Genomic DNA, 13,246 nt, shown 5'->3' with positions numbered 1-13,246 from the left:
TATAAATTCATGAAATAACACCTCCGAATCTCTGTGGAATCATCGCAGTGTTTTGCATTATTTCCTTTCAAATTATTTGCAAATTTTTTTAGGATCATTGGGTCATTTGCCTCCGCCTCACATTATTGTTCATCGCACGTCGTGAATCTCCCGGGTGAGATTGGCTTCGTGCATCCCTTGTTCGCGCGGGAACGATTTATCCACCGTGTATCGGATATATCGGCAATATGCCAATTTCGCGAATGGCACTCGTTTTGCTCCGGTCGTTTGTGTCTCCTGGGCTCGTTTCCATTCCATTCTATCATTCCTCGAGAAGGAAAAGAATAAAATAAAACCATAAAAACTTTTTGTTGTAGTGTGTCTCGCACTACAACACCGAACATGCTTTTGCAATTAATTCTCAAACAAAAAAACATTCTCCGATTTTAAGCTGAAAATAGAATGAACAGACGTGACGAAGATTCGTGAAGCGCGGTTAACGAGCAGTAAAAGGCGAGGCGAGCAGGACAAACCGCGAGAGCGAAAACATCGGATAGGGGTTGCCGCCCTTCGGATAGACCGCTCGCTGTCGTATCGCCGTAGCGATCCCGCAGACAATCCGTAAGGGCTTAGCACTGTTTCAACAAGGGATTACCGACGCGTCCCTAAGCCGAGCGATACGCGATCCCATAGCGGACCTGCGTGTCGGGGACAAACATTTAAATTGCCAAGATTAGGCCAAGTAGCTAGCAAGTGTGATGCCATGACGCCATTCAGAGACATGCGATTGTTAGCGAACACGGGTTCGTCAACCACGTCGGGCATCTCTTTCTATTTTCGATTCATTATACGGGGTATACGATTTATTTAAATTAAGTCAAATCTAATTTAATCTGTTCTATTTAACTTCTTTATCTTTCTGACGTTGTTCTTGCAATACACAAAAAGAACAATTTTCATTGAAAGATTTAAACTTTTGCTGAATATAGATCTTAAAATAATTTTGTTGGACCATCAAGATAATTATTAAGAATTATGAAGATAGACTGTGATGAGATTAAATTATTTATAGTTTGTAAGATGCTTATTAGCATCAGATCATTAACAGCTTTCTGAGATGTTTATTTGTAGCAATAAATTGCTTGTCAATTTAATTACTATTTCAGCTTCGGTTATAGAACTATGTTTTAGGACAAATAATCGGTGTACACTTAGCTTAAACTAGAAATTGTATAAATTCACAGGAAATACATGAAGAACTACCTTAAATATGACGTTTTGCAAAATAATTATGTTAGAAAACGATAAACAATGATTTAAAAATTCTTTATTTTTCTAGCAACTAATTTGAGTTTCCTGTATCAAATTATTTTAATAGTCCAACAAAATTATTTTCAGATCTATGTCCAGCAAAGTCATTTTTCCCGTGAAAAGATATACATATATCGAATATTTTAAAATATATATTTTTACTATTTTTTTTTCTTTTGACTGTTTTTTCTATTTTTAACTATTATTTTCTCAATATTAAATTGAAAATGTTTTTCAAAAATACGAAAGTGATTTTAATAAAATCACTGCTTGTTAATTTGCATCAGAATTTTTGACAAATAAAGTCACCGACGACTATAATTTAATTTAAGCAGGATAATATCATATCTGGTGGTATGATGGCATAAAAACCGCAAGAGAGATACAATCTTGCCGCGGGTCGTATCCTCTTAAAGTGTGACGCATGTAGGTGCTTATCTCCTTCGAATGTGTCAAGCTATTTATGAAGACGCAATGCTGTGTATATTACCATCGCATATACGGGATGTATCGAAAGTTGCGTACTTTCACTTAATTACAAGCCTCTTGATGAATTTTCAAGAAATTTTTCAAGACAACAGTAAGACACTATTGTGCGACTTTTGACATGAAAGTTTTAATAATAAGTATTTTGATAATTAAGATTACGCGATAAAATAATATTATTTGATAAAAATCCACTTGACATTCGCTATGGGGATGTAAAATTTTATCATTTATTTGCGTCTTTAAACCTTTGGTTGGCTCCACTCGAAATATTAATTCAATCAATAATTTAGTTACGTACGGATTGAGAAAGAAAGTACCGTAGTTCTCCAACACCTTGTATATTTATCTGTCGCGGTTTACATCGCAAGATTGCGTGTCAGTAATTATGCTCAACCTCGAGCATTATCGATACTTGAGTGGCTTGAAAGCGTGAAAATGTCCTTTCAAACCCTCCGATACCACGAGGCATAAGCGATAATTTTGTTTTCTTACTCACGTTTACCTTCACGCTTTTAAATTAACGTTTGTTGCAAATAAGATACTTTGGCTTCTCTGAAAGCAATAATGATGATAGCGTTTACGGGATACAATACCGCGATTTTCTGCTGACGCTAAATAATAACCGTAATTTTTTTTCTAAATTTGACTACTAAATAAATATTCGTAATTATTACTAAGTTTATACAGCTCTCGCTAGTATCTGATGATTAATTCATGAAATGTAATTAAAGTACTGTATGGATATCTAATTGAGATCAAAGGTCTTCGAAGACAAGGGGACGAGACACGTCGTTGGAAAAGAAAAGAAAAGAAAAAAAAAAATCGTGCAAATAGCTGCTATAAAGGTACACGAGGTACGGAAAAAAGAACATACATCCCCGTAGTATATCGATTTAGTCGAGGTTTCAACTTTATCGCCCGCTACACCAAAAGGTCCTTGAGCAAGACCTAAAATAGAGAAAAAAGAAAACGAAAGACGGAGGAAGGAAGGAAGAAAGGAAGCGCAACTAGGATCCTTTGTACCGCTTCTTGCGTGTCGACGAGAAATATTTTCTTTTTACGCGAAACGAGTTCCTTCTCCTGGCGCTTGGTGGATTGCGGAGTAAAACGACCACCCTCGTTCACCCCCGCGTTTTCTCTCTTGTCCACAGGGATTCATAAGAAAAGTTACGTACTTTAGGGCGGGGACATCCCTCTTTCGAAAAAGCGCCAGCTCAGTTTAGCTTTCGATCCACTCGTTACGGTAAACGCTCGGCTTCGCGGGATCAGCCGGTTTCCTCTTTTCGTGTATTTTCTCCCTGGGAAAAGTTTCCTTTCTTCTTGGTTGTTCAGTTTGACAGCAGTTTTCCGCGTTCTCTTATCCGCGGAAAGTGGATGTAACAAATACTTGAACGGAGTTTGTCGAATCGGTAGTTTTCTGTTCCGTAAACTGCTCAGAGATACTTCACCGTTGAGTTTTAATGTCAATTAAATGATTGACTCACTTATCTAAATAAAAGAATTAAATGAAAGATTTATGAAATTAAACGGACTAAAAAACGCTTTATAATTCTTTTCGAAAATATTTAAAAATGACATTTACGAGCCCAGTAAGGTAAATATTATTCGGTTCTTTTATTCAACATTTTAAAAAGGTCTTTGAAAAAAGACATCTTTAAGACAATACACAAAATATTTTTTTAAGAAAATTAAAAAAAATATTTTTATAACTTTTTTATGATTTCTTAGATTTTTTTATAATTCTTAGACGTTTATTTCGCAAATATCTCGAGCCATTAAATTATCTCTTCGTTCGCTGATATAAACGTCTTTCTCTGCAACAATTTTGCGACTCGAGGAATGAAATTATATTCCTCCTAAGTTTCGGATGCTCGCGAGCAGGAACGGCCGTCCGCGCAAGTGAGAGCTTACGGCCATAAAAGTTTATTGCTTCTCCTTTCCGTACTTCACTCCTTTCCCAGTTCCTTGTAGGGATGAGACTTTGTCGGTTCCCCGCAGAAGAAGATCCCTCCTGAGTCTCGACACGCGGCCATTTGCACGTGCTCGCGATATTTCTGGATAGCATCCACCTGCTTCCATCCTATCCGCTTATTCCACCCTCTTGTATCCTTGGGGAGGATACATCTACTTTAATCGTTTTCACGGAGAGCAACAGCGTTACTTTCACACGTATTTTAATGTATACATATGAACTCCTCAGTACTTAATGCAAATACTTACCAAGATATTATGTAGTAAACAATAAACTATAATAATAGAATATTGTTAATCAAACATTGAAAAAAAAGTTTTTTTATCTTCTCAATTTTTGCAGTAACTTGTGTTATTTGTCGGACTATTCCACTTTTTTATTGTATTATTTTTTAAGATCTTTGATGTGAATTTCTTCTTGATAAAAAAAAATCAAGACACTTCCAAGTTTTGTATAAGTATTGTAAAAGTGAAAACAAAGAACTTTTTGATAAGTTTCAGAGGCAGAAATTAAGTAACAATTAATAGCATATTTTCACTGTAATGACGCAAATTCGTTTTATACAAATTTGTAAATATAAATTCATAACCTAATACGATTTCTTTTTAAAAAGAAACCTCTTTGAAAGGATTTATTTCGAAAAATAATGGCGAGGTACTATTGTGCAAGTTCTACAAGAGAATTGTAGTTTGAAACGAGATGCAAAATTAGTTTCCTGAAGATCTTTGTAAATTCATAGACGATTCATTCCGGTAAAGTCACGAGGCGTTTAATCGCATCGTTCTCGTCGCGTCGGTGTGAACACTGTGAACTGTGGATGAGGAGAACGCGAGAAAGGTCGTATGTAACGGCGAAGGGGGGGTGGGAGGGGATTAATTCCGGGCGTTTGTAATTCGAATTGAATTTATCACGGCGGAAACTATGAAGCGACGAACGGACAGACGGACCGACGAACGAATGAACGAACGAATGAACGAATGAAGGGAGTCGCAAGCTCGGGCTTGCGGATGAATAATGGAGGCCCCAATGAGATTTTCCAGTTCGCCGCGGGGCACCGTAATATTAGCTTACCGTCGCCATCGCGACTCGCCCGCGACGTGCCTGAAACGACCATCAGGCGTACAATCCGACTCGAGGTTTTAGGTTTTAGGTTTGGCCACCCCTGTGTTCTACGATGCTTTCATACCTTTCTCACCCTGCAAAGTCGACGACTATCATCGGAGAACAAACGCGAAAAAAATATCAGGGTTTAAAGAAGATGCCGCGGGGTAGAAGGGATGAAGATTTACGCTCAGGTGGTTAATTAAAATCGCAAACTAGTCAAAGACGTGTCTAATAATGTGGACAAACACAATTGAAATTTTTTTTTATAATATAATATCACGCCATTACTTCAATAATGACACAATTAAAAAAAAACATGAGTTATTAATTATCATGAATAAGTTAGATAAACATTACCTTATATCGATCATTAAAAGTGAAAGTTTTATGAAGTATAACTTCATAAAAAATCGTTAAAACGTCGAAAAGGATGATTTAAAAAAATCATTAAAATCGTCGAATAATAAAAAAAAATGATTTTTTTAAAGGTCATGAAATATGAAAATAATATTTGATCATGTTAAAAATACATTCTTTTTGCCAATATAATTTGATTAGTTAATAACTTCCTCTTCCTTTTTCTGGAGGAAACTTGATTTTCTGCTATCATTTCCGGAAAGACCGAATAATTTAGTCGACGAGTCCCTCAATTGACCGGCGCGGCGCTCGCTTTTACAAGACCGATGTGTCATCACGAAACGCGTAACTGGATAATGCGAGCGGGCATTCCCATCGATCAGATGAATGGAGAGATAGCGAGAAAGGGAAAGCAAGATCGAAGGAGCGGCGGCAATTCGTGCGACAGCCACCGCTGGCGAGAAAATTGCTTTCAGTCTGGCTTTTCGCGACACTTCGCTTGGGACTGGTGGCAGTGGAAGGCGAGGGCAGGAGTGCGAGAGGTCGACCCTTAAAGAAACGAGAAACGAAAATGTATTTCCGGATGTATGCCAGCAAATCGAAAACCCGGACCGGCGATTGTGCGAGTCGAGCCTCGTGCGCCTCCCGCTCAATGCTGAATGGGCCGTTCGGCTAAATTAGAAAAATTACGTGAGAGAGAAAGAGCGGAAAGAAGGACAGATTGCTCTCTCGGAGTGGTAAGAAATAAGATATTTCTGTGGAGGACCGCTGAAAAAGGGAGACGAGAAGAAGGCATTATCGCGATAAATGTATACCTTCGAGATAAAATTGCGATGAATTAATCTGCCTTGTAACAGATGTATTACACAGAGCGAGAAGAACATTTAGATGAGATGTGACAAAACGAAATCTGTTGAAAAACCATAGAAAGTTATCTTCCAATGGGAGGCGAAAATTTTCGGAAAAATTAAGTTCAAACAATTTAAAGATATTTAATTGCGCGCTTAATTGACTACTTTATTTTTATTATTTGATTACTTTAGTTTGGATATACGTATAAGTGACAGATATTTTATACGAGATAAATTTTATAGGTAACACACAGAGAAGTCTGACAGAAACAGAAATCCAATTTTGCTCGAGCATATTAATCTTATATTTATAGTCGTCCTGATTTTGCGGTTGTCACGTTAAATCATGGAAATTTTAAAACTAACGTATAATATCTTTCGTATCTTCGTAAGAAGATATTTATACCGGATAACAAAAGAGCTTTAGTTGAAAAATGCAAAACTAAATAAATTTATCGCTATCCAAGTAACGTTCACAAATATTTGATCGTCGCAATTTGTCTCTTTTTGACAGTTATATAAAACGTAAATCCGTGATGCGTTTCTCTTGTTCCTTTTCTGCGAAGTTATTTTACCTTGACAGTAAAACGCGTACGTTGCACAACTTCTGCTACACATATACGTTTGATACATCTAACGTGTGCCGTCACTGCTTTTTTGATGCTGACAAGTTTCTCCCGGAAAATGAACACATTTTGAAACCGTAACTCCGTAAAAATTTGAGTGAAGCGCAACGTTATTTATGTATGTACATTTTGACTGACGTAGTTGTCATCAGTGTTGATAGCGGTACCTCTTCGCCTAGCAATCGCTTAATACACGTAGAACGTAGCTCCGTGTGTGTCACCCTTCCCGTCCTCATTCCTCTGGCAATATTTGCATTGTTCCGGTACAGTCCGGACGACCCTTACGTCCATCCCCTTTCACCGGTGCGTTGCAAGAGTGGAGTGGAGTGGAGTGACGCAGACGGGGAGGAGGGAGGCGCCGGGGCCCTCGCGTAAATCCATTTATTTATTTATTTATGTGCCACGGGAGGCTCGGGCCGACGAGGGGGTGCGAGGCGCGGCTTATAGCCGGCGCATGCATCGAACCGGGAATCCCACGGGAACGACCGTACGGGATGAGGGGGATAGCAAAAGTCACGGGGAACTCGCGCACGGATACTCGACTCCGTCTCCGGAGCCTCTCCAGGAGCTCGCTTGGAATATACAGGGTGTTTACTTATATTCGTATGTTTAATGCCCAGAATGATGATTCTCGCCAAAGAACATTCTAAATTTTTGGAAATGAAATTTCATTCCAAGAAAAGTGATAGTTGCGGGATGCAAGAATGAACTTCACTCCTTCAGGAGTAAATTTCATAACCTAACCTAAAAAGTCAACTTTAATGAACTTTAATGAGTGAAAGTTTCATTCCTGTCGGACTGGCGCAACTATCACTCTTTAGGAGTGAAGTTTCACTCTCAAAAATTTAGAACGAGAACCTGCCAGAATTTAAATGAGATATTGGCCCTGTTCTTTTTGGCTGAACTTTTACACCAGTTCATGTTTCTTCTTCTTCTTTCCTTCTAAAGAGAAAAGAAAAAAAGATGAACTGGTGCAAAAGTTCAGCTAAGAAGAACAAGCCTATTGTCACAATTAGACATATAAACAAAACTAGAATTATTGACATTTAATTTTTTATATATCGACTAAAATATTTTCAAAAATTATTTTTATTTAAATAGAAGTTATATTAAATCTAAATTTAATTTTCTCTCTATTGATGGAATGCAAAAATTCTTTTATTCTGACTCTCATATGCAATATCATACACTATTTTTCAATAAAATTGCGTAGGCAAATTAATAAACGTTTTCATCCTAAAAATTTACTTCTTTTACTCTTCCTAATTTTGATATAAAATAGAATTTATCCATCTGTATATGTAAAAGGTTACTTAGATTTTATTCCAAATTTTAGAATTTGCTAGACAAAATTTATTAAAAAAATTGCTTCTGTGCCTCTTAATTTCTTATAATTAATTTAATATAAATTCCATTTAAATAATATAATTTTTAGTGTAAAACGTTTTAGTTAATGAAAAATTAAACGTCAATAACTCTTTAATTTTAAACAATTAGAAAACAAAGAATTTCGAAGGAATTTTCTTTTCGTTTAAATAACTATATTTTGATGCTACTTTATTTTGAAGTTTACGCCTTCGAGACATTTTCTTCAAAATCTTCAAGCGTTATTTAAATATCATCTTTTAAAGTCTTGTTTAGATTGTTAAAGTTTTTCATTTTTCTATTTTAGCTTGCTCTATTTTAGCTTACATGCATCGATCTCATTCTCGCAGATATTACGATCGATCGAACGATAGGCGAACACCCTGTGTAATAGCAAATTCTCTCGAGGCATCGCGGGCTTGAAACGAAAATGGTGTTGTGCCACTTAGACGCGGAGAGGATCTCTTTCCCGTTCGATCCCCATGACCGTGACACACACCGCAGTTTTTTCTTCTTCTTTTTCGCGACGGGATAGACCCTCGTTTTAAAGCGACGGCCGTATTACGGATTACGCCGTCTGACTCGGCTTCCCGACAGAGTCGATGTCTCCTCGGCAATGTTACGGAATAGAGAAGTAGACAAAATCTCTCGGTACGTTGATGGCTTACAAATAAAGTTCCGTAAATCCAAGAAAAATAACATGACTCAAAATTGCATAATCTAAACGCAATTTGCTTCTGAAGTGAATCAATCTCCAATTCAATTTGAATAAAAATATATTTTTATTTATTTTATAAAAGTTAAGTGTAATTTGTTTGAAAATGCGAGCATTGTATTTGAATTGATATTTGGGTAAAATTGGTTACTCACCCAGTTGGTCACTTTCTGTCTACGTTCGAAGAGACGTTGCTGGAGTTTCGGGCCAGGACCCGACAGGAAGGCTCGTACCAAGCTTCGAGTCTTTTCCAGGTGGTTCGGCGTGATAGCTTCGACCTGCGCCAAGTATTTCTGCAAGGTCGTCTCGAGGTCCGGAACCGGAAGACTCGGTAGAGCCTCCTCCTTCTGTAAATCGAACGGAAATAGGTGATTACTCCGAGCGAGAAGAAAGAAGATTGAAATGAATTATGCGACGAGCAACAAAAGGCGGACATAGACATTACATTTTCAATTTAAGTGATGTGTGCATTTATAAAATAAACATTATATATTTTTTTAAGATTTATTATAACATATATAATATATAATAATTACGTGTATATACCTTACATCTATATATAATAATATATTGTTCTGTTAAAACTATAGTAACCGATTCACCACTTTTAATGCAAATGAAAGAGGCATCAGACGGTAGAGAAGAAAAAACAATAATAAAGCTATTAAATTATGTTTAATCGAAAGCAAAACGCTTCTGATGGACTCTCTCCATTTTAGAATTCAAGCTATTACAAACGCTTTGACTACTATTGCATAACGTGACGTCCGATAGTCACGATCACCGGAGACGAATAAGCGATGTGGAAAACGATGACATAAGGCGACCGGAAATTGGCAGACGAAAGGGTCACGGCTGACAGCGTGTCCTGCGTCCTACACTGAACATGTATTCGTTGCCCTTTGCGGGGGGCCACGGCGATTGTAAAATAAAGAATCAATCGAGAAACGAAGCGTGCCTCTGATGGAGTAAGGACCCTTAAGGCTAGCATGGTTGGTTGAACGGAATCCCCTTTTGCAGGCCTAACAAGACCAACTTTGCGAACCGAACACCCTCGTCCTTCAGCTTGAGTGTTTCCGGCGAGCTAGTGTAAGAATAAAAGAGAGGAAAAAGAGAACGAGAGAGAGAGAGAGAGAGAGAGGGGGGAAAGGAGGGAGGGAGGGAGGGAGGAGAGAAAGACTGACTATCATCCTGTAATAGACTTTATTCCCTTTTTAACAAATTCGCGTGTTTTGTAGACTCATTAGTCCTTATATCGATCATTTTGCCGTTACAAAATTATAGACATATTCCTCTAATTGTATAATTCATAATACTTAATTGAACTCGTTGACACAAAGATATTTTTGGACTTAATATTACGATAATTAACACACGGAAATGACAGTTTTGCAGAAGTATCTAATAATTTAGTTAGAAAGAGATCTATAATTTATTGGGCCATCAAAATAATTATGCAGAATACTCAAGCTAATTACTAGAATGTCAAAACTTTTTGCAGTTTTACTAATCATGCTTGAAATTCTCACGTAATTATTTTGAAATGGTGTGCAACAAAATTACACACACACTTTCAAAATTCTATATCTAACTAAATTTTTAGTTACTCTTCAGCAAAACCTTTTTTTCCGTGTGGGAGAAATAAATTTAATTCGTTGTAATAAATCGTCTAAATACTCTGTCTAATGTTGGGGAAAAACCACACGAATGAAATTCAATGGAAAAGTTGAGAATTTCGTACAAGGAAACGTGCAGAATTCATTCCAACTTTGCAGAGTATCAACTTAAGCTACCTCCGACTTCTCCAATATTCTACCGATCCCCAAGTTCCGTTAGAAGAGAAACTTTCCCATCATATTATGCCGACAAATGGAGTCCTACCTATGTTCACGTCAAGAAACTCGTTCACGCTAGTTCCTGAACGATTCGTGAACTTTGTCGCGTCGCGATCAAAGGGCTCGGTACTAGTCGCGCGAGCGAGCGGAAGGCGATCTTAGATACTGAAAATCGTGTGCGAGATGACATTCAGAGGGGCAGAGGGGTCGCGGCTCGGGGGTGTGTAAGGTCGTTAGCGGAGTTTCGAGCGGTGCATAGCAATGAGGCTTGAAAAGAGGGCGGAAAACCTCCTGGGAATCCGGACACCCGTTATACGGAGAGCGGAATGAAACGGAGGGCGTGCGTCGCGTTACGGAGGTAGCTGCAGGAACAGGACAGGAACGACTGACTCATGCCGTGCCAGGATAATCGAACTCGTTACGATCCGGCTCCCCGGATTCGTTTCGTGCGTAGAATCATGTATCGCTCCCGCGTGGTGTATCGATGGATCGGGATTATAGCGCCCGATACAATCTTTTATGAACTTAACTGTTCTTAGATGTACTGAAAAAAAGCCTTGCTTTACTTTTCACAAGAAAATGTAAGATGCCGATACACAAACTTCGCAAAGCATCAAATTTTGATTTTAATAAACTTTATATATATAATATATATATAAATTACAGGAATAGATGAATTTAGAACATGTATGCGGCTAATAAATGGTTTTAAAGGGTGATATCATTCCCTATATTTAAAGCAATTTTAACTTTTTTTATATCTCAACAACTACTTATCAAAAGATTTATACAAAAGTTATATAATAAAATTCTCTATTTATCTACATCAATATTAAAAAAAATTTTTTCGAAATTTATTAATTTTCAAATTTATTTTTATTTTGAATAATTTTTGAAATATAGTGAAAACGAACTGCAAATAGCTTTACATATAAAGGGTGATATTTTCTAAATTCATTAATTTTTATGTAATCTACATATATAAAAATTTTTATTAAAATCAGAATGTGACACTTTGCGAGGTTTCTTTGTTAGAGAGAATTATGTGGCGTTTAATAAAACACGCAATCTCGTAAAAGGAAATAAACGATCGATGAAACCGATTATGTTTTTTCAAAGAAGAAAAGAAGATTAAAGATTACTTATTAAAAAATCTCTGCAACTTTCCAAATCTTTTTACAAAAGAAAAAGAAGAAAACTATAAAAGTTCACTGTCGCGCAATTGCATTGCGAGAATACAAAAATAAGAAGAAGTAACAGGGTTGAGAAGAATCGTTAGATCTCGCTGAATAATCCTGTCAAGGAGTCAGATCGATAAGCGAGATCGACACGGTCCGCAAAACAAACGTCCGTCGATTCGACTTGCGCTCCTTACCGATGCAAAACAGCGCGGAGGGTCGTAGCAATTAAGAGATAACAAGGTTTCCTCCCCTCGGTGCCCCTCCAATTAGTAACACTCCCGCTGCACCACGCTAGAACGGCGGAACAACCACCTCGGGCTCCCCTCGTCGCAGTCCTTCACCATCGCCGGCACTACCCCCGGCGGCGCGGGCGGTTCTCCCACTTTTTCGACCTATCTCGCCCTTGTTTGCATACCGCGACGGTCCACCAGGGACTTCCGCGGGAGATTGCGAGGTGCCGTTCTCGTGGCGGTAGATACACATTATCTGAGATGCGCTTGCAGATGGAAAATTCGAGGGAGACGATTCCACCTCCGCGCGAAGTTAATTTTTAACTATCGCGCCCAGTTTCACATAGCAAGGCGATGCATACAAATTTCATTAAATTAATTTCTTTTTTGTCAAGGATACATTTTTCTCAAGAATAATTCTTTCCAAATTGTGCCAGGACTTGGTTTAACTGCACACTATATTTGCGAATTCACTTTTTCGAGGACTTGTGTCACTAAATACGTGAATCTGGAAATTATACGTATTTTTCACACTCGAAGTCGGAAATAACTTCTAGAAAAGGACTTTATTTCGCAATACAATTCGTTAAGCGAATGTTAAATTTTGTCACCATCTATTCTGGACTATCGATTTATTGTCAAGTATTTTTTATTTTTTGTAACATTCTTTTATATATTGTACTGATGATGGTCAAATATTGACCGAAACGTCTACTTTTCCTAATTATAATTTGAAATATATGACTTTCGCTAAAAACATCTAGTGCCGTGGCTGTATGCTCCTTATTGTTTATATTTTGTAATTTTTTTTTTGTTACTTGGCTCGTAGACCCGTTTTTGTAACATTAATGTTAGTCTGAAGTCGACTTGACAACTCATTCTTGGACTTTCCATCCTTGAAATTCCTGTATCGTAGACGTAAGAGGTATGTATAGATTAAGCATTCTCTGATCTTAGCTTTTGCTCTGTTGAAAAGAATTGAACGCATCAGCATCTCTCTTCAGTTTTATCAGCATTTTTCTCCAATTCGAGACTTTAGACTTTAGAGAGAATAAGTGATGTACTTCAAGCTAGAATTTTTTTATTTTTTATAGGAACTCTATTTCAAACTACTTCACGCTTTTTAAACTGACAGTGACAACTTCATAGAAATGCGCAGTCTATTCTTATTACTTTTATCTTCTAGATATATATATATAGAGTATCTCACAACTATCGCATTTCTTCTTAA

General features: G+C 37.4%; 1 protein-coding gene across 4 annotated transcripts in view; it reads right to left on the bottom strand.

The window, feature by feature from the left end:
• The window catches only part of VAChT (Vesicular acetylcholine transporter), a 96,634-nt gene that overhangs the window by 34,430 nt on the left and 48,958 nt on the right, over positions 1-13,246 (bottom strand). For all 4 annotated transcript variants that reach the window (XM_018504346.1, XM_018504345.1, XM_018504349.1 and 1 more), the window contains exon 4: positions 8,925-9,116. In XM_018504346.1, coding sequence (XP_018359848.1) covers positions 8,925-9,116 — 192 coding nt within the window. The remainder of the gene's footprint in view (positions 1-8,924; positions 9,117-13,246) is intronic.

The sequence above is a fragment of the Trachymyrmex cornetzi genome, unplaced genomic scaffold, assembly GCF_001594075.2.
Source record: "Trachymyrmex cornetzi isolate Tcor2-1 unplaced genomic scaffold, Tcor1.1 scaffold166, whole genome shotgun sequence".
NCBI lineage: Eukaryota > Metazoa > Arthropoda > Insecta > Hymenoptera > Formicidae > Trachymyrmex > Trachymyrmex cornetzi.
Note: the sequence above shows the minus strand (reverse complement) of the source record. Positions and strands in the feature narration are given on the sequence as shown.